We start from the raw sequence: 22,800 nt of genomic DNA on the forward strand, positions 1-22,800 counted from the left end.
TAGTATCTCATTCTCACCATCTGTTCTGCAATATCTACTGTATATTGTGTCATTTCTACCATGGAACTGTTTATTTTAGCAAACAAAATGGTCAGGTTTTGATTTAACCATCTAGGTTTAAATGAGTCTAGCTAAGATTGTTTCTATAAGTGAGGTACACAACCAATTCGTGTGTTTTGACTTTCTTTGCATGTAGGAGAGTAGTTAGTTAGATGCTATGCATCTGAATGGCAAAAACCCTGTCTTTTGAAGGTTATTTAAAATGGTTCATCCTAATCATTTGTGTTTTACTGTGCCAGCAGCTCCTCCTAAACCTTCCAGCAAAGCATTAAAGAGTCAGACCAGTAAAGATGAGGAGGATGATGATCCACCAGAACCTAGACCAGTAAAGATGAAGAGAGGGTGAATAGCCACTGAGCTCCTATTTAATCTTTGTTGCATCTTAGAGTCATAGAGTCATAGAGTTATACAGCACGGATAGAGGCCCTTCGGCCCATCGTGTCCGCGCCGGCCATCAGCCCTGTCTACTCTAATCCCATATTCCAGCATTTGGTCCGTAGCCTTGTATGCTATGGCATTTCAAGTGCTCATCCAAATGCTTCTTGAATGTTGTGAGGGTTCCTGCCTCCACAACCCTTTCAGGCAGTGAGTTCCAGACTCCAACCACCCTCTGGGTGAAAAAGTTCTTTCTCAAATCCCCTCTAAACCTCCCGCCTTTTACCTTGAATCTATGTCCCCTTGTTATAGAACCCTCAACGAAGGGAAAAAGCTCCTTAGTATCCATCCTATCTGTGCCCCTCATAATTTTGTACACCTCAATCATGTCCCCCCTCAGCCTCCTCTGCTCCAAGGAAAACAAACCCAATCTTCCCAGTCTCTCTTCATAGCTGAAGCGCTCCAGCCCTGGTAACATCCTGGTGAATCTCCTCTGCACCCTCTCCAAAGCGATCACATCCTTCCTGTAGTGTGGCGACCAGAACTGCACACAGTACTCCAGCTGTGGCCTAACCAGTGTTTTATACAGCTCCATCATAACCTCCTTGCTCTTATATTCTATGCCTCGGCTAATAAAGGCAAGTATCCCATATGCCTTCTTTACCACCTTATCTACCTGTTCCGCCGCCTTCAGGGATCTGTGAACTTGCACACCAAGATCCCTCTGACCCTCTGTCTTGCCTAGGGTCCTCCCATTCATTGTGTATTCCCTTGTCTTGTTAGTCCCTCCAAAGTGCATCACCTCGCACTTTTCCGGGTTAAATTCCATTTGCCACTGTTCCGCCCATCTGACCAACCCATCTATATCGTCCTGCAGACTGAGGCTATCCTCCTCGCTATTTACCACCCTACCAATTTTTGTATCATCAGCGAACTTACTGATCATACCTTTTACATTCATATCCAAGTCATTAATGTAGACCACAAACAGCAAGGGACCCAGCACCGATCCCTGTGGTACCCCACTGGCCACAGGCTTCCAGTCACAAAAACAACCTTCGACCATCACCCTCTGCCTTCTGCCACTAAGCCAGTTTTGTATCCAAAGTGCCAAGGCACCCTGGATTCCATGGGCTCGTACCTTCTTGACCAGTCTCCTGTGCGGGACTTTATCGAAGGCCTTACTGAAATCCATGTATACCACATCCACTGCGTTACCCTCATCCACACGCCTAGTCACCCCCTCAAAAAATTCAATCAAATTAGTCAGACATGATCTTCCCTTGACAAAGCCATGTTGACTATCCCTGATTAATCCTTGCTTCTCCAAGTGGAGACTAATTTTGTCCTTCAGAATTTTTTCCAATAATTTTCCTACCACTGATGTTAGGCTCACTGGCCTGTAGTTCCCCGGTTTTTCCCTACTCCCCTTCTTGAATAATGGTATTACATTAACGGTTCTCCAGTCCTCTGGCACATCCCCTGTGGCCAGAGAGGTTCTGAATATATGTGTCAGAGCCCCCGCAATCTCCTCCTTTGCCTCACACAGTAGCCTGGGATACATTTCGTCCGGGCCTGGGGATTTATCCAATTTTAGGCCTGCTAAAACCGCCAATACCTCCTCCCGCTCGATGTTAATATGTTCGAGTATATCACAGTCCCCTTGCCGTATTTCTATGTCTACATCGTCCTTCTCCATAGTGAAAACAGATGCAAAAAATTCATTTAGAACCCCTCCTACATCTGCCGGCTCCACACACAGATTGCCATTTTTGTCCCTAATGGGCCCTATTTTTTCCCTAGTCATCCTCTTACCCTTAATATACTTATAAAACATCTTAGGATTTTCCTTTATTTTGCTCGCCAGTGTTATTTCATGGCCCCTCCTTGATTTCCTAATTTCTTTTTTAAGTATCCCCCTGCACTTTTTGTACTCCTCGAGGGCTTCCTCCGTCTTTAGCCTTTTGTATCTGCCAAAAGCCCTCCTTTTTTTCCTAATCCATTCTCGTATATCCCCTGACATCCAAGGTTCCCTGGAGTTCTTGGAACCACCCTTGACCTTTACGGGAACATGTTGCCATTGTATGGTCTCAATCTCCCTTCTGAAAGACTCCCATTGCTCCGATGCGGATTTTCCTACAAGCAGCTGATCCCAGTCCATTTTGGCCAGATCCTGCCTTATCCTATTAAAATCGGCCTTCCCCCAATTTAGAACCTTTATTTCCGGCCCCTCCCTGTCCTTTTCCATGACCACCTTAAATCTCACCGAATTATGGTCACTGTCACCAAAGTGCTCACCTACTAGCACTTCTTCCACTTGGCCGGCCACATTCCCTAGAATTAGGTCCAGTACCGCCCCCTCTCTTGTAAGACTTTCTACATGCTGGCTCAAAAAGCTCTCCTGGATGCACGTTAAGAATTTTGTACCCTCTAAGCCTTTTACACTCTGAGTATCCCAGTTAATATTGGGGAAGTTGAAATCCCCCATGATTATTACCCTATTATTTGCACAATTTTCTGAGATTTGCCTACATATCTGTTCCTCGATCTCCCCCTGACTGTTTGGGGGCCTATAGTACACTCCCATCAAAGTGCTTGCCCCCTTTTTGTTTTTAAGCTCCACCCATATGGCCTCATTAGAGGAACCTGCTAATATATCATCCCTCCTTATGGCAGTAATTGATTCTTTAATTAATATTGCGACCCCCCCTCCTCTTATACCTCCCCCTCTGTCTCGCCTGAAGATTCTGTACCCCGGAATATTGAGCTGCCAGTCTTGCCCCTCCCTCAACCATGTCTCTGTGACAGCAACAATATCATACTCCCATGTGTTTATCAACACCTTCAGTTCATCCACCTTATTCGCAAGACTCCTTGCATTAAAATAGATGCCATCCAGCCTTGCCCTCACATATTTGCCCTGTCTTCCAAGCTGACTTGTTTTTTTCTCTATATTTGGCTGCACATCACCTCCTATTGTAGCTCCACTCTGTACCCCATCCCCCGGCCAAGTTAGTTTAAACCCCCCCCCAACAGTGCTAGCAAACCTCCCCGCAAGGATATTTGTCCCGCTCTGGTTCAGATGCAACCCGTCCGACTTGTACAAGTCCCACCTTCCCCAGAAGCAGGCCCAGTGATCCAGGAAACTGAAACCCTCCCTCCTGCACCAACTCTTTAGCCACGCATTCATCTGTTCTATCCTCCTATTTCTATACTCACTAGCCCGTGGCACTGGGAGTAATCCAGAGATTACAACCTTTGAGGTCCTGCTCTTTAATCTGCTACCTAGCTCCCTAAATTCTTGATGCAGGACCTCATCTCCCTTCCTACCTATGTCGTTGGTCCCAATGTGGACCACGACCTCTGCCTGCTCACCCTCCCCCTTGAGAATGCCCTGAAGCCGCTCAGTGACATCCATGACCCTGGCACCAGGGAGGCAACAAACCATCCTGGAGTCACGTTTACGGCCACAGAAATGCCTGTCTGTTCCCCTTACGATAGAATCCCCTACCACTATAGCTCTTCCACTCTTTTTCCTCCCAGCCTGTGCAGCAGAGCTACCCCTGGTGCCAGGAAGTTGGCTGCTGCTGCCTTCCCCTGATAAGTCATCCCCCTCAACAATATCCAAAGCGGTATATTTGTTTGAGAGGGGGACGGCCACAGGGGACCCCTGCACTGCCTGCCTGCTCTTCTTACTCTGCCTGGTGGTCACCCAATTACTTCCTGCCTGTACAACCTTTACCTGCGGTGTGACCACCTCACTAAACGTGCTATCCACGTGCTTCATGATGTCTGTCCTGTGGTTTATATACACTGGATGAAAACTGAGATCGATGTGTAGATGGCCACAGTCAGAATAAAACACAGACAAAAGGAATGGCAATTGCAGAGTAAGGTGTTAGCTGCAGTATTATATTAGCAACAGAATGAAGGGTGAATAGATGAAGTTAATACTTAAAGCATACGTAAGTGGGTTTCACTGCAGTTCTTTTTGTTGTCAAATATAGTAACAGTCTCCAATTTGTTTCAATCTCTGATGTATCTGGGATTGTTTATGGTTCTGTCATCAGCAGAGGAACCATGAGCAGCAGCAATATATCACAGCAGCAATATATCACAGCACAATAGAGCTATTTTACAGCGCCATAGAGCGGGCTAGTATTATGAATGTAACACTTAACAATTGCAGCCTGTCTTTTGCTCATAATGGGAGAATCCTTAACAGTAGATCTGTGGCCATAAACCAAAGCTGACTTTTTTAAATTAAAGAATGATGTTGGATATTCATTTGGGAGGACTGATTAGCCAAGAATTGCTGAAGTAATCTGGTTTATGGCCCTGTTATCAGTTGCAGACCCACAACTGATGAGCTTTTAACAAAGTTAATTAATATTAATTTGGGGAAATGTATCTTATTCACTCCCTGATGCAGTTAAAAACAATCTATTAATGAGACCATCATAGTATCACATTAATGTTTCCTTCAACGGTTCTTATTAACTCTTTGAGAGCCGCATTAACATTTCTGTATCCAAACATTTGTAATTGCAATTTTTCAGTTTCTCTAAACCACACTGAAAATGAGTTCCTGTAATTATTATAAAATTGTATACATGTTATTCATAACACATTCACAATTTCACTATAAATAGCAAACAGAGGAAATTTTCCTTGCTGTGAGTAAAGGAATCATTTTTATCAATGCTAATTTAACTTTTAAAAACAAATAAATCCTATCTTTTAATTGGAATGTATGGAGATCAAGTTTGAATCTGAGTAAGTGTTGCTTTTTAAATGAAAAGCAAAATACTGCGAATGCTGGAAATCTGAAATAAAATCAAAAAGTACTGGAAATACCCTATCAGGCAGCATGTGTGGAGAATGAACGAAAGAGCAGGAGTAGGCCATATGACCCCTCGAACCTGCTCCGCCATTCAATCAGATCATGGATGACCTTCGACCTCAACTCCACTTTCCTGCCCAATCCCCATATTCCTTGATTCCCCTAGAGTCCAAAAATCTATCCATCTCTGCCTTGAATATGTTCAATGACTCAGCATCCACAGCCCTCTGGGGTGGAGAATTCCAAAGATTCACAACCCTCGGAGTGAAGAAATTCGTTCTCAACTCAGTCTTGAATAGCCAACCCCTTATCCTGCGACTATGACCCCTAGTTCTAGACTCTCCAGCAAGGGGGAAACAACCTCTCAGCATCTACCCTGTCAAGTCCCCTCATAATCTTTTATGTTTCAATGAGGTCACCTTTTATTCTTCTAAACTCCAGAGAGTATAGGCCCATTCTACTCAACCTCTCTTCATACGACAACCCTCTCATCCCAGGAATTAATCTAGTGATCCTTTGTTGAATCACCTCCAAGGCAAGTATATCCTTCCTTAGATGAGGAGACCAAAACTGTGCACAGTACTCCAGGTGAGGTCTCACTAAAGCCCTGTACAACTGTAGTAAGACTTCCTTACTGTTGTACTCCAACCCCCTTGCAATAAAGGCCAACATGCCATTTGCTTTCCTAATTGCCTGCTGTACCTGCATACTAACTTTTTGTGTTTCTTGTACGAGGACACCCAAGTCGCTCTGAACACCAACGTTTAATAGTTTCTCACCATTTAAAAAATATTCAGTTTTTCTATTCTTCCTATCAAATGGAATAACCTCACATTTCCTCACATTATACTCCATTTGCCACCTTCTTGCCCACTCACTTAATCTGTCTATATCCCTTTGCAGACTCTATGGGCTCAATTTTCAAAGTGAAAAACGGGTGGGATGGGGCAGGGGGGCATTGAAATTGCCACCATTTCAGACCCGCCTCCAACCCGCCCATTTACGGTTTTCACCGGGGCGGGAAGAGGGGCGGGCGACCAACCCGCTCCCAGGAGGCGGGTTGGGCCTGAAAACCTTTAAAGGAGGCTTTGGGCCTACGTTTTTCTAGACTTCCTGATTTCAACCCCGGGGGGCCGGGATTCCCGGGTCTTCTGTTTTAAGCCTTGTGAAAGGAGGCGGGAAGGCCCGAGTCTAACAGGTAGTTGCCTAGAAAGGCACAGCTTGTGGGCCCAGAGGAGCAGGAGTGCTTCCCCCAGGCCCAACAAGCCTACCTGCTCCGCCCGCCCCCCTCCCTCCCCCCCCCCCGCCAAACAACGATCGCGGTCCCCCGATCGCTGATGGTCGACCCCAATTTCCCCCCCCCCCATTCTGATTCTCCTCCCCCTCAACAATCACGGACCCCCGCGATGACCCCTAATCTCGACAACCCCCCCCCCCCCCCCCACCCTGTGACTGACCCTCAATCCCATCCCCCATGACTCACGACCCCTGTGCCAACCTATGCCCCCCGTGCCCATCCATACAAACAAAGACTTACCTGCAGGCTTACCTGAAGACGTCCTCTCCCTGGCTGATCTCCTTTCCGACTGAGACCAACCTGTCAATCAGGCCGGTCAGTCGGACGAGAAACCAGCAAAAAAATACAAGACACCCTTACGTCAAAATCGTAAGGACGTCCAGGAAACCCGTACTAATGGTTTTCCTGACCTCAATTTGACCCCCCCCCCCGCCTCCTTTGCGGCTCGGTTTTAAAATTAAACCCTTTGCATACTCCTCACATCTTACTTTCCCACCTAGCTTTGCATCGTCAGCAAACTTGGATACATTACACTCGGTCTCTTCATCGCAGTCATTAATATAGATTGTAAATAGCTGAGGCCCAAGCACTGATTCTTGCGGCATCCCACTAGGTACAGCCTGCCAACTTGAAAATGACCCGTTTATCCCTACTCTCTGTGTTCTGTCCTTTAACCAATCCTCTATCCATGCTAATATATTACCCCCAACCCCATAAGCTCTTACCTTGTGTAACAACCTTTTAAGTGGCACCTTATCGAATGCCTTTTGAAAATCCAAATATACTACATCCACTGGTTCTCCTTTATCTACCCTGCTAGTTACATCCTCAAAAAACGCTAATAAGTTTGTCAAACACTATTTCCCTTTCATAAAACCATGTTGACTCTGCCTAATCGTATTATGGATTTTTTCTAAGTGCCCTGTTACCACTTCCTTAATAATGGATTCCAGCATTTTCCCAGCGACCGATGTCACCTAACTGGCCTGTAATTCCCTGTTTTTTTCTCTCCCTCCCTTCTTGAATAGCGGGGTAACACATGCTACCTTCCAGTCCACTGGGACTGTTCCAGAATCTAGAGAATTTTGGAAGATCATAACCAATGCATCCACTATCTCTGCAGCCACCCCTTTTAGAACCCTCGGATGTAGGCCATCAGGTCCAGGGGATTTGTTGGCTTTTAGTCCCATTGGTTTGTCCAGTACTTCTTCTCTAGTGATATTAATTGTTTTAAGTTCCTCACTCTCATTTACCCCTTGGTTCCCCACTATTTTTGGTATGTTTTTTGTCTCTTCTCCTGTGATGGCAGGTACAAAATATTTGTTTAACGCATCTGCCATTTCCTGATTCCCCATTATAATTTTTCCTGTCTCAGCCTCCAAGGGACCAACGTTTACTTTTGCTACTCTCTTCCTTTTTACATACTTGTAGAATCTCTTACAATCCGTTTTTATATTTCTTGCTAGTTTACTTTCATATTCTATTTTCTCCCTTTTTATCAATTTTTTGGTCACCCTTTGCTGTTTTCTAAAACTCTCCCAATCCTCAGGCATCCTACTCTTGGCAACATTATAGGCCTCTTCTTTCAATCTAATACTCTCCTTAACTTCTTTAGTTAGCCACGGATGGATCACTTTTCCCATGGAGTTTTTATTTCTCAATGGAATGTATACTTGTTGAGAATATTGAAATATTTCTTCAAATGTTTGCCATTGCTTTTCAACTGTCAAACCCTTTAATTTAACTTCCCAATCTACCTTTGACAATTCACCCCTCATACCTATGTAATTGGCTTTATTTAAGTTTAAGACTCTTGTTTCTGACTTAAGTACGTTACTTTCAAACTCAATGTGAAATTCTATCATATTATGATCACTCTTCCCTAGAGGTTCTTTTACTGTGAGATTACGAATTAAACCTATTTCATTACATAATACAAGATCTAAAATAGCCTGTTCCCTGGTTGGAAAGAAACAGTTAACATTTCAGGCATTTTACAATGTTCTGGACTCAACATTGATTTCAATGACTTCAGATCATAACCACTGTTTCCATTTTTTTTTCGACAGCAGGTGCTGGTAATGGTTCTGATGCTGCCATTTACAGCTCCTCCAGACCCATCTTTTTGTTCCTTTACTTGTCCCATTACCACCCCCTTTGCCTTGTACCATCATCCATTTTGTCATTTCATGACTCCTGCCTATCACAGGTCTTCCCTTTTGTTCTTTCTTCCCCTCCCCTTCCTGCGCCCCCCCCCCCTTCCACTTTCCCCCGGCCTTGTACTTGCTTAAAAGCTGTTTAATTTTCAACTTCTTCCAGATCTGACGATGGGTCATCAAACTGAAACGTTAACTCTGTTTCTTTCTCCACAGATGCTGCCTGACTTGCTGAGTATTTCCAGCATTTTCTGTTTTTATTCCTTTTTAAATGGTCATGTTGCAGGCCTGGTTCTCTTTTTGGTCATTTATTTGTCTATTTTGATGCCTATCTTTTTTTAGTCATGAACTAGATGCTGAAGAGAATCCAGTTGTGGCAGTGGAAGATGCCTATTCAGCTCTTGGCTTCAAGCACCATCCCAGTCAAAAGTAAGAATACCGTGGGGTCAACAATAACTTAAATAGAGGCTGCACAATAGGGGATCAGACAAATATCCATTTTATTACCTGAAGAAGAAATAACTGAAAAGTAAATGGAAATGAAAAATGAACTATTTCATTATGAATGAAATAAAAGAAATTTTACTTGCCCACATTATTTGTGCCTGAGGGTAGCTGTGTGTTTGTGTACATTATTGCAAGATAATATTAAAAGAATATAGTTTTTTTTAAGGGAATTTTTCAGCAAATACTTATCCATAGTTTTTAATGTAATTTTTATAAAAGATTGTTGTAATTTTGAAGAAAGTTTGGTTTTCAGGCTGTCTCTCCAAAGCACTGTAAAGACGGCTGTAGCAGATGCTGGGGTGACATCAACCAGAAGGGGATCCCCTTTAGTGTCTGTGACATATTGGTGGTCTCCATTTGTCAGTCTCAGAATACCTTGCTCAAAAATCTGCTGTACCTCTTAAAGAGCAGTAATGTCATTGGCAGTAATTCTCAAATATTTATTATCTTTCATGCTCCACTTGGTTTGTTTCTTAATATGGGAGAGTCTGGGAGTATGCCCCATTCTGAGAAAATTGATTTTTGACATTTAATTTAATGCATTTTCCATCATTTTGGACCTAATTGTGAATAGTGTATGATGTGGTAATCTAATATTAGCAAAATAACACACTGGTTTCTTGACTCTACTTTCAATTTTCTTGCTTGTGAATTGTTCCCCAAATTTCCCACTTTTATTGCTTTTTCTTCCACATGAAACCAATGTACCTTATTTTCATGTGAATTATTCCCATTTTTTATTTTGCTGCCTCCTCTGGCTTTCTACCCCCTTTTTTGATTCTCCACATTTCTGACTTCCATCTCCAAATTAGTTGTTGACTGGCCACACCAACTGTGCTCTCTTTCACTCGGCTCGGCTCAACTCCACTCCGCCAACATTGCTGTTACCATTAACTGTCATGCCATAACCTGAATCCACACTGAACACAATATCCATGGAATTGTTTCCATTACACGTGAGCTTACCTAAAATGTCAACTGTTTTTAATGGATTTCTCACATGTTCTCCACATGTCAGATTCAAATGGGTGGGAGGCAGCAGCAGGTTTGGTGAGTCAAACATGGTCATGTCAGCCAATCTAGACTCTGTCCTTCATTCACTGCTGCTTCTTTGTGTGTGTCTCTCTTCCAATTCTGTTCTTTCCTATCTCTGTCTCAGTTCTCTCTCTTTCTCTTCCCCTGCCACGTACCTGTTCTCAATTTACCCCCCGGGGTTCTCTCTTCGCCGCCCCCTCCCCCCCCCAGCCTCTACCTTCCTGGACAGTGTTTATCCCTCAACCAACACCACTAAAACAGATTATCCTATCTCCCTCTCTGTTATTTTCTCTCTCATATCTGTTCGCTCTCTGTCTTCCTTCCCCACTCCTCCCCCTTCTATCTTCCTGGACAATATTTATTCCTCAACCAACATCACTAATACAGATTATCTGGTCATAATCACATGGCTGTTTGTGGGACCTTGTTGTGCGCAAATTGGCTGTCGCGTTTCCTACATTACAACAGTGACTACACTGCAAAAACATACTTCATTGGCTGTAAAGCGCTTTGGGACATCCCGAGGTTGTGAAAGGCGCTATATAAATGCAAATCTTTTATCCCCTACTCAATCTTTCCCCCCCCCCCCCCCCAACCCGTTCTCTCTCCCACTCCCCCTCGCGCGCGGCGCTCTGTCTTCTTTGACTCATTGTTCCCGACTTCCCTCACGTAGGACTCAGTGCTTGTACGTTACAATACCATTTAATTATTTCAATAAATAAAATGCTCAATTGATTTACATCATTTAAAAAAATGAAGTTAATTTAATCAACTTAGTAATTTTATTTTAATAAAAGACCTTGCCGTGAAGATAGCAGTTGGTGCTAGTATCAGGTTAGAGACTGACCAAATATTTGGAAATCAGAGGCCTTTAGGTCTTCATTAAATTTCACATTATTTGAATAAAACAGAGTGAGTAGGAAGTTGTAGTCAGCCAATCACTAAGGGATCAACTCATTTCCTTTCAAACCTTCAGGGTCCTCTAAAGATAGCCAGACACAACTCTGCACTAGTTCTTGTCAAGCTACAATCTCCATAGTAACATCACACAGATAAGAGGAAATTCACTGAGCTTTTTTAGTCACTCTGAGGCTTAAGCTGATAATGTGGTGGCCTGTAGAGACCTAACATTCTATAATTTCTACATACTTCAAGAGGAAGAGTGAGAGACTAAACCACAAAAATCTTGCACTGACACTAACAGCTAGACAAGACATGGCATAGGCGAGTAGGAGAGAGACAGATGGCAGGAAACTCAGCTAAAGCATGAGGGAGGAACAAATTTATTTTAAATTCTTGTTAGATGCAACTCCAATAACCTTACACCAGAGCTCTTGCTTTTCTTCCATTCCTTCATTCTGGTTGGACAACTGCATCATTTGCATAAAACAATGCACCGAGCTCCACTTTCTATCTGTATTCTAATTGAATCATCAGCGTCCATGTTAAGTTTTCCTATTATTTTCTTTCTTCTTCCCGGCTAATGTGTCTGTGCTATTTACTTTTTCATTTTTTTCCCTCTGCTGCCTCTCCCTGAATAGATGAAGCAAATCCCACCATCTGGGAATTAGTGTGTTATGAAAAAATACTTTCAATCTAAAATACTTTTTTTCCCACTATTTTTCTTCCCTCTCTGTGCACCCATCCCTCTCTCCAAGCAAGGCTGGGAAAAGTGACATTTTCATATATTGGGGGTGGGGGGGGGAGATAATTTTTCTCTATTGCTGGGTCTATCCCAACTGAATGTCATCGAGCCGAGGGGAAATTAGCATCCCTCTCGGTCTTGAATGCATATTCTAGCACTCGATGAAAAATCAGAAAGCTGGTTAACTGGGCCACTTCTGTTCTCATGGCTGGTTAAAAAGCAGTGCCATAGACAGTTGAATGTAAGTAAAGCAGAAATACTTGAGTTGAGAAAAAAAACTTACAAATAAAGTGTGTTGCAAGGGAATAGTTCAGCTGAATTGTTCATGATGTATTCAGAGCCGACTTAAATTTATATATAGTTTCTTAAATGTTTCTGTAACCAATGAAATGTTGATGACTGTTAGAGTAAAGTTTGTGATTGATATTGATACTTTCACGTTCATAAATTGGCACAGTTACAAATATGAACTATGATCCATAACCAAATCTATTCTTGGGAATGAAACAGTAAACCTTTATAGTTTCCAGCAGCAGGAACTGCTTTTTTTTTATTCATTCATGGGATGTGGGCGTCACTGGCAAGGCCAGCATTTATTGCCCTTGAGAAGGTGGTGGTGAGCCACCGCCTTGAACAGCTGCAGTCCGTGTGATGAAAGTACTCTTTCCCACCACCCCCCGGAATTAATACTGAAAGGGCAAGAAGTTCCCCTCGCCCCCCCACCCCCAAAGAAAAATTGCTAATCTTGAATGCCTTTGTGTATTTCACATGCAGCATTTCAAAATTTAGCCATGGACATGCACACTATCGTAAGGGAACTGAGCTGGCGTTCAGACACCTCGACATGCATCGACCAGCAGCTATCAAAAATAAACACTTATTCTTCAGTGAAGAAGGAGAGGTTCTGAATTTTAAGAAGAGCAAAACCTTAGCAAAGGTAATGAAAATGATACATCATGAGACTGGGTGATGCAGTGGGTTAGCATCTCTGGTACTGTGTTTGAGTTCAGCCTGGACTGATGGGTTGAACCCACTTCCTATTGCAATTATAGGCTAGAACCAACATTAGTGACCCCAGTTATGCTTTTTCATTTTTGATAATTATCAAATAGAGGCTTGGCATATTGACCAAAGCTCACTGACCTTTGCGTATTTTCTTTTTATCTTAATTTAATATATCCCACTGTCTAATTTTTAAAATAAGCTGAAACAAAGTAAACATTTATTAAACTGGTGATAAAGGATTAATTACATATGTGTTTTGGGGTTCTTTATGCACATATGGATGTATAATTTAAAGGCACACTAGCTCCAAACCAGCTCCAGATACACCACAAATCATCTATTATTCGTTAGCACTCTCAGCACAATAAAAGTAAGTGGCATTGTTGGAGTTGATTGATCATTGCTTGTTTTAATGATTTCAGGTGCAAAGATTTCTAAACCAAGTTATGCCTTCAAATGACTCTGTTAGCACAGAGGCTCCACCCTGTGTGGTACACAACTCTGAGGAATGCACCAACTCTGAGCAGCACCACAGTTCTAATGCAGAGTGCTCCATTGTATGTGAAAATAGCAACAGTGGAAATGGAGAGGAAGGAACTTGTGCTGATGGAGAATTCCCAGCTTGTGTCAGTGTCCCCTCCAAATTGAATATCTGCACTGAAGGCAAAAATGAGCAGCTTCCCGAAAGACATGATATGTCCCCTACTCCTGCTCAGGATTACCAATCTGCTGAAAACTGTGAACTGTATTCTGACAGACTGCTGGTTCCTATGGATATTCCAGACTTTCTTCTTCCTGATGCTGATCTAACTGAGAGGAGTGAAGAATGTATGTATCAAACTGACGGGCGCGCACACTTTTTTTTGTTGAGTAACAGATTCAAATCACAGTTTCGGTTTTTCAGACTTTTTCCATTTTGCAAAAGCGAACACCTACTGCACAGTAAATTGATCACTGTTGGCCCCCAGGAATCTTCAATATTAACTAATCTTAATCCATTGTCTAGTATGTTATTCTCCCTTTTAGTAGAAATGTGTGGGTATCTGCTTTATATTACTTGATATTACAGTACTAGTTAGAACACTTTATAAGTTTATACCAAAGAACATTTGAACATGAGTTCAAAAAGTAATCTTTGCCAATTTAAAAAAAATGTTTCCCTGTTCCATTTTTCTTGCTCCATTATGGCCTCCCATGCTATGTATGAGTCCCTGAGCAAGAAGGCAGACAGTTGAACTGCTGGAACTATTAGTGTTGATCTGTAACTGATCTGTTTGGTGCGTCTAAGAGCAGCTTGGGTGAAATGCCTAATGTCCACTCCGCCCCCATTAGGAATTTTCTGGTTTCTGCTGGGTACCTCCCTTTGGTGGCCCAGCCAAAATCGGGAACTCTCGTTGCTGTTTACCTGCAAAATGACTGCTGTGTTTGCCTACATAGCAACTGTTGCTCTGCTTCAGAGTAATTCATTGTATGTGCACAAGATTCCAGAGTCAAAGCACTTTGATATATTCCTAAGAGACATAAATCAATATATAAAAGTCTTTAGCTAACTGCAGGAGAATCACTGGTGAAAATTCATGTCTTACTGTATAGCACATTTGTACACGAACCAATGTGGTACAAGGTAGAATTTTTTTTAGCTAAACAATATTTTTTTTATATATAAGTGTTAACACATTGCAGTTCTTTCGCAGTGCAAAAATTGAAGAGTCTTAGAAAGAACAAAAAAAGAAGGAAGAAAAAGAAGAGAGTTTATCATATGCCCTCTGACATAATAGCGGTTCCAGAATTGACTAAATACTGGGCTCAGCGTTACAGACTGTTTTCGCGCTTCGATGAGGGAGTCAAGCTGGACCAGGGTTGGTAACTGAACTTTCTTTTGGAATTATTAAGTCTTGTTTTTCATACTTCTGAATCCATTGCATATGTCACGACATACTGGGAATCAGATTGGCACATTGTACATACAAATGTGTAAATGCGCGCAGGGAGGATTTCGGTGGGGCGTGCATGTGGGGAGGAGTTCGGGGCGGGGGGGGTCGTGGGGGAAGAGATCGGGAGGGCCGGGAAGAAGATCGGAGGTAGGGGGCAGAGTCGGAGGTAGGTGGGTATCCACCATCGGGGGAGGGGGGTGTTGGCCGAGCGTGGGAGTCCTGTCGGGCAGATGAGCTTGTTGGGCCTGGATGAAACACTTCTGCTCCTCTGGGCCCACAAGCAGTGCAATAAAGGTACTCACCTCATGGATCCGGCCCTTCCCACCTGACGTGAATGGGAAGTGATAGGAAACCCGAACAGATAAGGTTAAATTAATTTTAATTTTCCAATACGCAAACTATTAAGTACCTCAAGTATCTCAATGGTACATTGCCCTTTTAAGTATCGGCTCGCCGGCTTTAAGTGGGGGCGCGACTTCCTGGTGTCTGCTCTCCACAAGCAGACAAACCTGCCTGGATTAAACCCAGAAATAGGCGTGTTGGAGCTAGAATGCGGTCCTGCTTTGAAAACTGAGTATTTTTACACCCCACCTGCCCCCAACCCACCCGTTCTTGGGAGTTAAAATTTACCCCATGGTGACTCCATTATGTCCTGTTACAAAGGTGGTGTTCCTGTGGATGCACACTTGTACATTGTTTGGGATCCTTGGGTGTAATGGCTGTCCATTTGTTCCCATTTCCCTTGTGTTCCTGTTGCTCATAGGGGCATTGGTCCCATTGTCTTGCACACTTCCATGCATCATTATGGATGTCAATTCCTCTATTTATAATAGAATCCCCTCTAACCTCCCTTTTCTCCCACTCCATAGAATTTCAAATTACACATGGAGGCACTTTCCTTATCGGTCTACGTTGAAAATCAAGAGGATAGTGTTTAGGATTCCCTGTGTGATGGTTCTAGTTCCCACTGGGGCAGAATTAATAGGGTTCGTATTGAAATATCAGTCATTGTGGGCTTCAGCTTTGCCCTGTGTTCGTGGGCAGCTGGTTGCAGGGGCAATGTACTGTTGTCCTGGTCTGCAGTTGAGAGGGTTGTAGTGGTCTTATGAGGCTCTATGGTTGCTGCGTTCCTCCAACTGAGGCTCCTCTACATCAGCTCCTCAAATTTATATAGCACTGTTAATATCATAAATGTGACTATTTACATGCACTAAGTGTGGATTGTGTCTTTAACTTCTAGAAGGCTGGTTTTCTGTCACTCCTGAGAAGATTGCTGAGCACATTGCCAATCGTGTCATGCAGAATTTTCACTGTGATATCATTGTTGATGCATTTTGTGGAGTTGGAGGGAATTCAATTCAGTTTGCATTAGCTGGAAAAAGAGGTACAGTACCATGACTTTGAGCTGCGTATTCTGCCGTCCTGCAGAAATCCAATTATGTCTTTGCATTACGTTGTCAGTAGAAACTTGTATTTCACGGTCATTTACCAATGTAGAATAATGACTAGGTTGATAAAGGTAGCTGCACAGGATACTAACATGCCATTCTCAGCTCTTCTCCTTTTACAAAACTAAGTCTCTTCTGATCCTTAAGGTGATGTGCATCAGATGTGGTTTAATAGAACATCATTGTTGTGTACATATATAGTTCTGAATGCTCACACAGTGCAGAAAAGGTCATGTGCTGATATGTCCATGCTGATTATGAAATCTTAATAATGGTAGTTATCTTGAATGTATACTTAAACCTATTAGGTAATGAATGAATATCAATTTGAAGAACTACAAGGAATAAAAATCTACAGTAGTAAAATGCCATGACGTGAGCAGAATTTAGTTACTTTTTTGCTCATGGCACTGGAAGGGTTCACGTCCAGTAACGTGCATGTCAGTGCCTATTTTTGGAATTTCTTTAGTGAATTTTGCCCTTATCAAGATAAGCATGTTGGTAATTGAGAATGGTATACTTTTCAACACTACATCCAAAGGCAGCATCAGGCACTTCCAGGTCAGATAATGTACGAGTTAGATTCAGCATAAAGTTCCCTGGACTTGACCTGAATCTCAGAAAAGCCCCCCCACTGCTCCAGTATGGTATTTCTTCTTTACTTGCTACCCTTGTTGACCTTCTGGGTGAGATTGCTTATTACTGCTAAATTATTGACAGTTTTGTGCTCGGTATTAATGAGGAATTAAGTTGGGAGATGAGACTCATCCCATTAGTCTGGATTAAGTTTTACATAGGCCCCAGAGGTGAAGGTGCACTTTTCTGACACGATGAATGACGAGTCCCATGCCAGTTTGCTCCTTACCTTACTCATAATGCAGTCTCAAATGCATTTGCCAAGCTTGGTGATATCTTGTTTTTTTTTATATACAGAATACTAGTTTAGGTTCCTGATTCAGGATAGGATTGTAAGGTAATGGACTGGGTAAAGGTCTAAGACTGCCAAAACCAAATCAATTTTTCTGCAACCAGTTGGTTTTCTTAGCTGGATTTGATGATGGGTATACAGAGGAAGGGAGCGATCAGCATATGCCGTTTAAATGCTACATCACCTAACAATTGTTAAAACTTAAGTACTTCTCTAATATCGATTGTTTTTGAAATATATTACATTACCATGCAGTAATTGTACTTCACTATTCTCCTATTTGGAATTAGTGTTTGCATAAAGTATGTGTAGATTCCATAAATCTAAATCTAAAAAGACATCCTTGCTGGTGCAGGGGAAAAGGAGCTGCATCTGGGTATCTAGACACATTGTACATTTTACAGTTTTAAGCTATATGGGACTTTTGTAGTCAGATGCTCTTCCCACATCTTCTGTATGTAAGGCTTCATTGTAAGCTCCACTTAGTTCTTTTTCTCCCAATGTCAGTAGCAATCCTAATTTTTGTCCTTGCACAAAGGATTCGCCTAGTCAGTTTAATTGTTGTATTTACACTTTTATAGTTTAGATTTTTTTTTACAGCTTGTCTAGAAGCTTAGCAAAGTGTCAACTTCAGCTATTGCTGCAGCTATGGATAAGATTTTTTATTATGTTTTATTACATTTTAGTATAGGTAGGTAAATGCTCAGTACTTCAGGTAGATTTTTCATAATTAATGCCAGGAAATGTTTGCAAGTTCTGCACCATTGGCACTGATAGAGACTCACAAGAAATTCTTGTTTTTTGCTGATACTGTACATTTCCCAGAGAGATGAGGCCTGCTTTAAGATCAGGAAAAGTGGAGCTATTGGGCCCGATGTTAGCAGGGCTGCGGGTTCTCGGCGGGGGTGCATTGGTGAAATTAGTCAGTTTCCCGCGCGATCGTAACATCCAATCCACTAATTGGATGCACTTACCTGCTCCTCCGGGTTCCCCACTGCTGATCTGCGCGTCGGGCGGGCTGCGCATGCGCAGTACGATCTGTCAGCTGGAGGCGCTCTATTTAAAGGGGCAGTCCTCCACTGACAGATGCTGCAACAAATAGAAAAAATTACAGCATGGAGCAGCCCAGGGGGAAGGCTGCTCCCAGTTTAATGATGCCTCACTCCAGGTATCAATACATGGGGTGAGGAGGAGGGGGAGGACAGAGATCTTCCTCCCGGCGGGCGGGCGGGAGGAAGCGGCCTGCCTCTGCCACCAGGAAGGCCTGGCTCAAGGTGGCAGAGGAGGTCACCAGCGCAACCAACATATCGCCCACCGGCATACAGTGCAGGAGGCGCTCCAATGACCGCAGTAGGTCAGCCAAACGGAGTACACGTAGTCTTTCCCCTACACTCCGTCTGCCACATCACTGCCCCCACCCCACATCTCCTTCAGCACTGCCAACACAACTCTGTCACATCACCCCTCATACCCACTCAAACCTCATCCTCATCTTACCTGCACCTACTCACCTCGCCAGTACTCATCAGGCCACTACCGCTCAACCCAATCCTCATACGATCTCATGGCTCTCTCTCATACTCACCCTCTCGTGCATCTCTTTCATGGCCAGCCGCACTCAACCTGCCACTACCTGTGCTGCAGCCACAGGGCATGCATCACATGTACAGTAGGCAGCGTAAGGCAAACGTGTCGTGAGCATGAAGGGGATGCATAAGGGTGTTTGAGGGTTTGTCATGGGTGTTACTTATATTGAATTTCTGACCAACTCACATTACATATTATATTGGCACCACTACTGCCATGTCTTTGCGAATCCTGTCTGGTTTGTGCAATAATGCCTGCTCCTGAGGATCACTATGAGGACCCACAACTGATGCCACCCATTGTTTCACTGCAGAGTGGGTGTAGGTGTATTTGCAGGGCTCTTTTGCGCAGACGACTGAGAGACACCGGCGATGTTCCCGGTTGCACCCTGGAAGGATGCGGAGGAGAAGTTGTTGAGGGCAGTGGTGACTTTGACAGCGACAGGTAAGAAGATGGTGCTCGGGCCAGCCAGGAGCAGCTCGGCATGAAAGAGGCTGCAGATGTCCACGACTACATGTCGAGTGACTCTGAGCCTCCGTGTGCACTGCTGCTCAGAGAGGTCCAGGAGGCTGAGCCTCGGTCTGTGGACCCTGTGGCGAGGATAGTGCCTTCTGCGACGCATCTCTCTCTGCGGTAGCCCTCCCTCCTGCTGTACAGGTGGATGTGTCACAGCACTCTGTTGTGGAGCTCCACGTGTCAGAGGTGGATGGTGAGGCTGGTGATGCTGTTCGCCTTCCGAGGAGGTCATGACTGCAGCTACAGCGGCCCCCATCCGCAAGATGTACATCTGAGGGGGGTCCGCAAGGTAGGTACATGTCTCCGGACCCCGGGGTAAGTGTGCAGGTTGGTGACTTTTACTGTCAGGAGGAGGGTGGTGGAGGCCAAACTTTGTCCCAAGTGACAGTGGCCTCCTGCAATGGGTGAGAGTCTTCCACCACCCCCCCACCTGTCAAGTGCACCTTTGCAGCTGCCACAGGCTGACAGCTGCAACACGTCCATTTGACCTGGGAGTGGAAACAGTCCCACTTTGTTCTAAAATCCCACATAATCCCTTAATCAGGTCAGTTAATGACCTGAAATACCTAAATAAATACTGTCAAGTGGAACCCCGCTGGCTTTAATTGCCTGCGGGATTCCCACCAGCGGGGGCTGCGCGCGCACGCCGGCACGTCAGCGGGGAACCCGGAAGTGCGCGGGTTCGGGGCGGGCTCCGGTACCGCGCCGGGATTCTCCGATTTTCGGAGCCCCCCGCGGGGAACGCACCCAATAGCGGGTGCTAAAATAGAGCCCATTATTTCTAATTTACTGGATGGCACTTGTCTGGAAAAGAACAATCTCTCTTGACCCATGGAAAAAAAATCTTCTAAGAAGCACAGCTTTATCTCTAAGTCAGGGGAACAATAGAATACAGATTCTTGACTAAATTTTTATTGAAACTGGCAATGACTGCTGCTGCATTAAATTAAGGTGAGTTCACCAAAGCTGGTTCGAAATAAGAAGTCAAGAAACAAAGCTATTTCTTAGTGTTGGATGAATAAGTTATGAGGATATGCTAAAAAAAGCTCAGACTCTTTGGCAAGTAAGAGGGGAGTTTACAGAGGTGTATCTATCTATAATATATTGCACTTTCTGCATTAATTTTTCCATTATAATTCCATATTTTCACATTTATAATGGAAACTATGTAAACTGGCTGCAGTGTTTCATCCTCTCACCAGTGGTAGCACCCCAGTTTTGCATCTGTCAACTGCTCAGCCTGTATTGCAGAGCAACTCTACTTTTCTGCTTCCCAAATTGTCATAAGTTTTGTCAAAATATATAAAAATAAGAAACTAATGTATGATTTTAAAATAGGGGACTGCATTATGTCTGCATGTTCTAGTCCAATTTATCCCCTGCCCTGTAAAACTCTTTCACCTGATGACTACACTTGGTCTTCACTCCTTGTGCTATTGTCTAGTAATATCTTAGGGTCGATTAGGGTAGTACATTTGATGTAGTCTACATGGATTTTAGCAAGGCTTTTGACAAAGTCTCACATGGCAGATTGGTCAAAAAATTAAAAGCCCTTGGGATCCAAGGGAAAGTAGCAAGTTAGATCCAAAATTGGCTCAGTGGCAGAATGCAAAGGGTAATGGTTGACGGGTGTTTTTGTGACTGGAAGGCTGTTTCCAGTGGGGTTCCTCAGGGCTCAGTACTAGGATCCTTGCTTTTTATAGTATATATAAATGATTTAGACTTAAATGTAGGGTGCATTATTAAGAAGTTTGCAGATGATACAAAAATTGGCTGATTGATAGTGAGGAAGAAAGCTGTAGACTGCAGGAAGATATCAGTGGACTGGTCAGGTGGGCAGAAAAGTGGCAAATGGAATTCAATCCGGAGAAGTGTGAGGTAATGCATTTGGGGAGGGCAAACAAGGCAAGGGAATACACAATAAATGGGAGGGCACTGAGAGATGTAGAGAAACAGAGGGACCTTGGAGTGCATGTCCAAAAATCCCTGAAGATAGCAGGACAGGTAGATAAGGTGGTTAAAAAGGCATACAGGATACTTTCCTTTTATTAGCCGAGGCATATAATATAAGAGCAGTGAGGCTATGCTAGAACTGTATAGAACACTAGTTAGGCCACACTTTGAGTAATGCGTACAGTTCTGGTCACCTCATTACAGGAAAGATGTGATTGCACTAGAGAGGGTACAGAGGAGATTTATGAGGATGTTGCCAAGACTGGAGAATTTTAGCTATGGGGAAAGATTGGATAGGCTGGGATTGTTTTCTTTGGAAAAGAGGAGACTGAGGAGAGATTTAATTGAAGTGTATAAAATTATGAGGGGCCTATTTCCCTTAGCAGAGAGGTCAATTACCAGGGGGTATAGATTTAAAGTAATTGGTAAAAGGAGTAGAGGGGAGCTGAGGAGAAATTTTTTCAACCAGAGGGTGGTGGGGGTCTGGAACTTACTGCCTGAAAGGTTGATAGAGGCAGAAACCCTCATCACATTTAAACAGTACTTGGATGTGCACTTGAAGTGCCGTAACCAACAAGGCTACGGACCAAGTGCTGGAAAGTGGAATTAGGCATGATAGCTCATTTTCAGCAGGCACAGTTACAATGGGCCGAATGGCCTCCTTTTGTGCCGTAAATTTCTATGATTCTAATATCTTAAAATTGCTGTGCGAGTGACGCACATCTTTATTTGGACACTACACTCCAATTCTGTGATGCACAGTTATGTCCGCAGTTGCTCACTTCTCCCACTAGATAGTGCTTCATAAGCTGAAGATCCCCATCCCTGTACCGAGGGGATCAGTAATGCACTCTGAGGGAAATTCACTTTATCCTGACTTTCCATGGTCAAAGCCACAGGAGATCCATTAGTAATATACTAAATAGAATAAAATGGGTATATCTGGAGCCATGACTGAAGGACAAGGGGACATAGGTACAAAGTGGTAAAACCAAATTTAAGACTGATGACCGGAAGCATTTCTCATACAAAAGAATTATATCCGTACCTGGAATGGTGGTCTAGGTGGTAGGATAGTGGAGGCAAAATCTCTTGGAATCCTTCAAGAAGCATTTAGATGCTGTGTTGGAGGTGGAGGGAAATCGGGTTTCTAGGAAACGATGGACCGAATGCATTCCTCATCTGTCCGTGTCATTGTGAACTGATTTTACTGGGTATATTTTTGAGGAGTATCAGCCTCAAATGTCTTGTTTGCCAGGTCATGTTTTTTACTCTTTTGACTCTAATTCATTTATCGCCTCCCAGTTGGGTGTCATGGAGATTTCTAATGCCAGCACCAAGTCTTATTTAGGACTTTCTAAGTTATCTTCTTCTCTCCTACATCCTGCACAAGAATGGTCTTGGAGAACATAGATCAGTTTTACACAACCTGTGATAGGCTCCTGTGGTGCTCTGTCCAGACTAAATGTGGAAAACTTCTCAATTGGACAAAGCCTTTCTTTCCCTCTTAA

At 43.5% G+C, this 22,800-nt stretch overlaps 1 protein-coding gene across 4 annotated transcripts in view; it reads left to right on the forward strand.

Annotated features, from left to right (window-relative positions):
* The window catches only part of tgs1 (trimethylguanosine synthase 1), a 53,885-nt gene that overhangs the window by 11,342 nt on the left and 19,743 nt on the right, over positions 1 to 22,800 (forward strand). For 3 of the 4 annotated variants that reach the window (XM_067980038.1, XM_067980048.1, XM_067980046.1), the window contains 6 exons: positions 300 to 402; positions 9,074 to 9,160; positions 12,693 to 12,855; positions 13,346 to 13,751; positions 14,618 to 14,782; positions 16,098 to 16,241. In XM_067980038.1, coding sequence (XP_067836139.1) covers positions 300 to 402; positions 9,074 to 9,160; positions 12,693 to 12,855; positions 13,346 to 13,751; positions 14,618 to 14,782; positions 16,098 to 16,241 — 1,068 coding nt within the window. The remainder of the gene's footprint in view (positions 1 to 299; positions 403 to 9,073; positions 9,161 to 12,692; positions 12,856 to 13,345; positions 13,752 to 14,617; positions 14,783 to 16,097; positions 16,242 to 22,800) is intronic. The other variant, XM_067980043.1, reaches the window with a different exon arrangement.

The sequence above is a fragment of the Heptranchias perlo genome, chromosome 3 (genome assembly GCF_035084215.1).
Source record: "Heptranchias perlo isolate sHepPer1 chromosome 3, sHepPer1.hap1, whole genome shotgun sequence".
NCBI classification, from domain to species: domain Eukaryota; kingdom Metazoa; phylum Chordata; class Chondrichthyes; order Hexanchiformes; family Hexanchidae; genus Heptranchias; species Heptranchias perlo.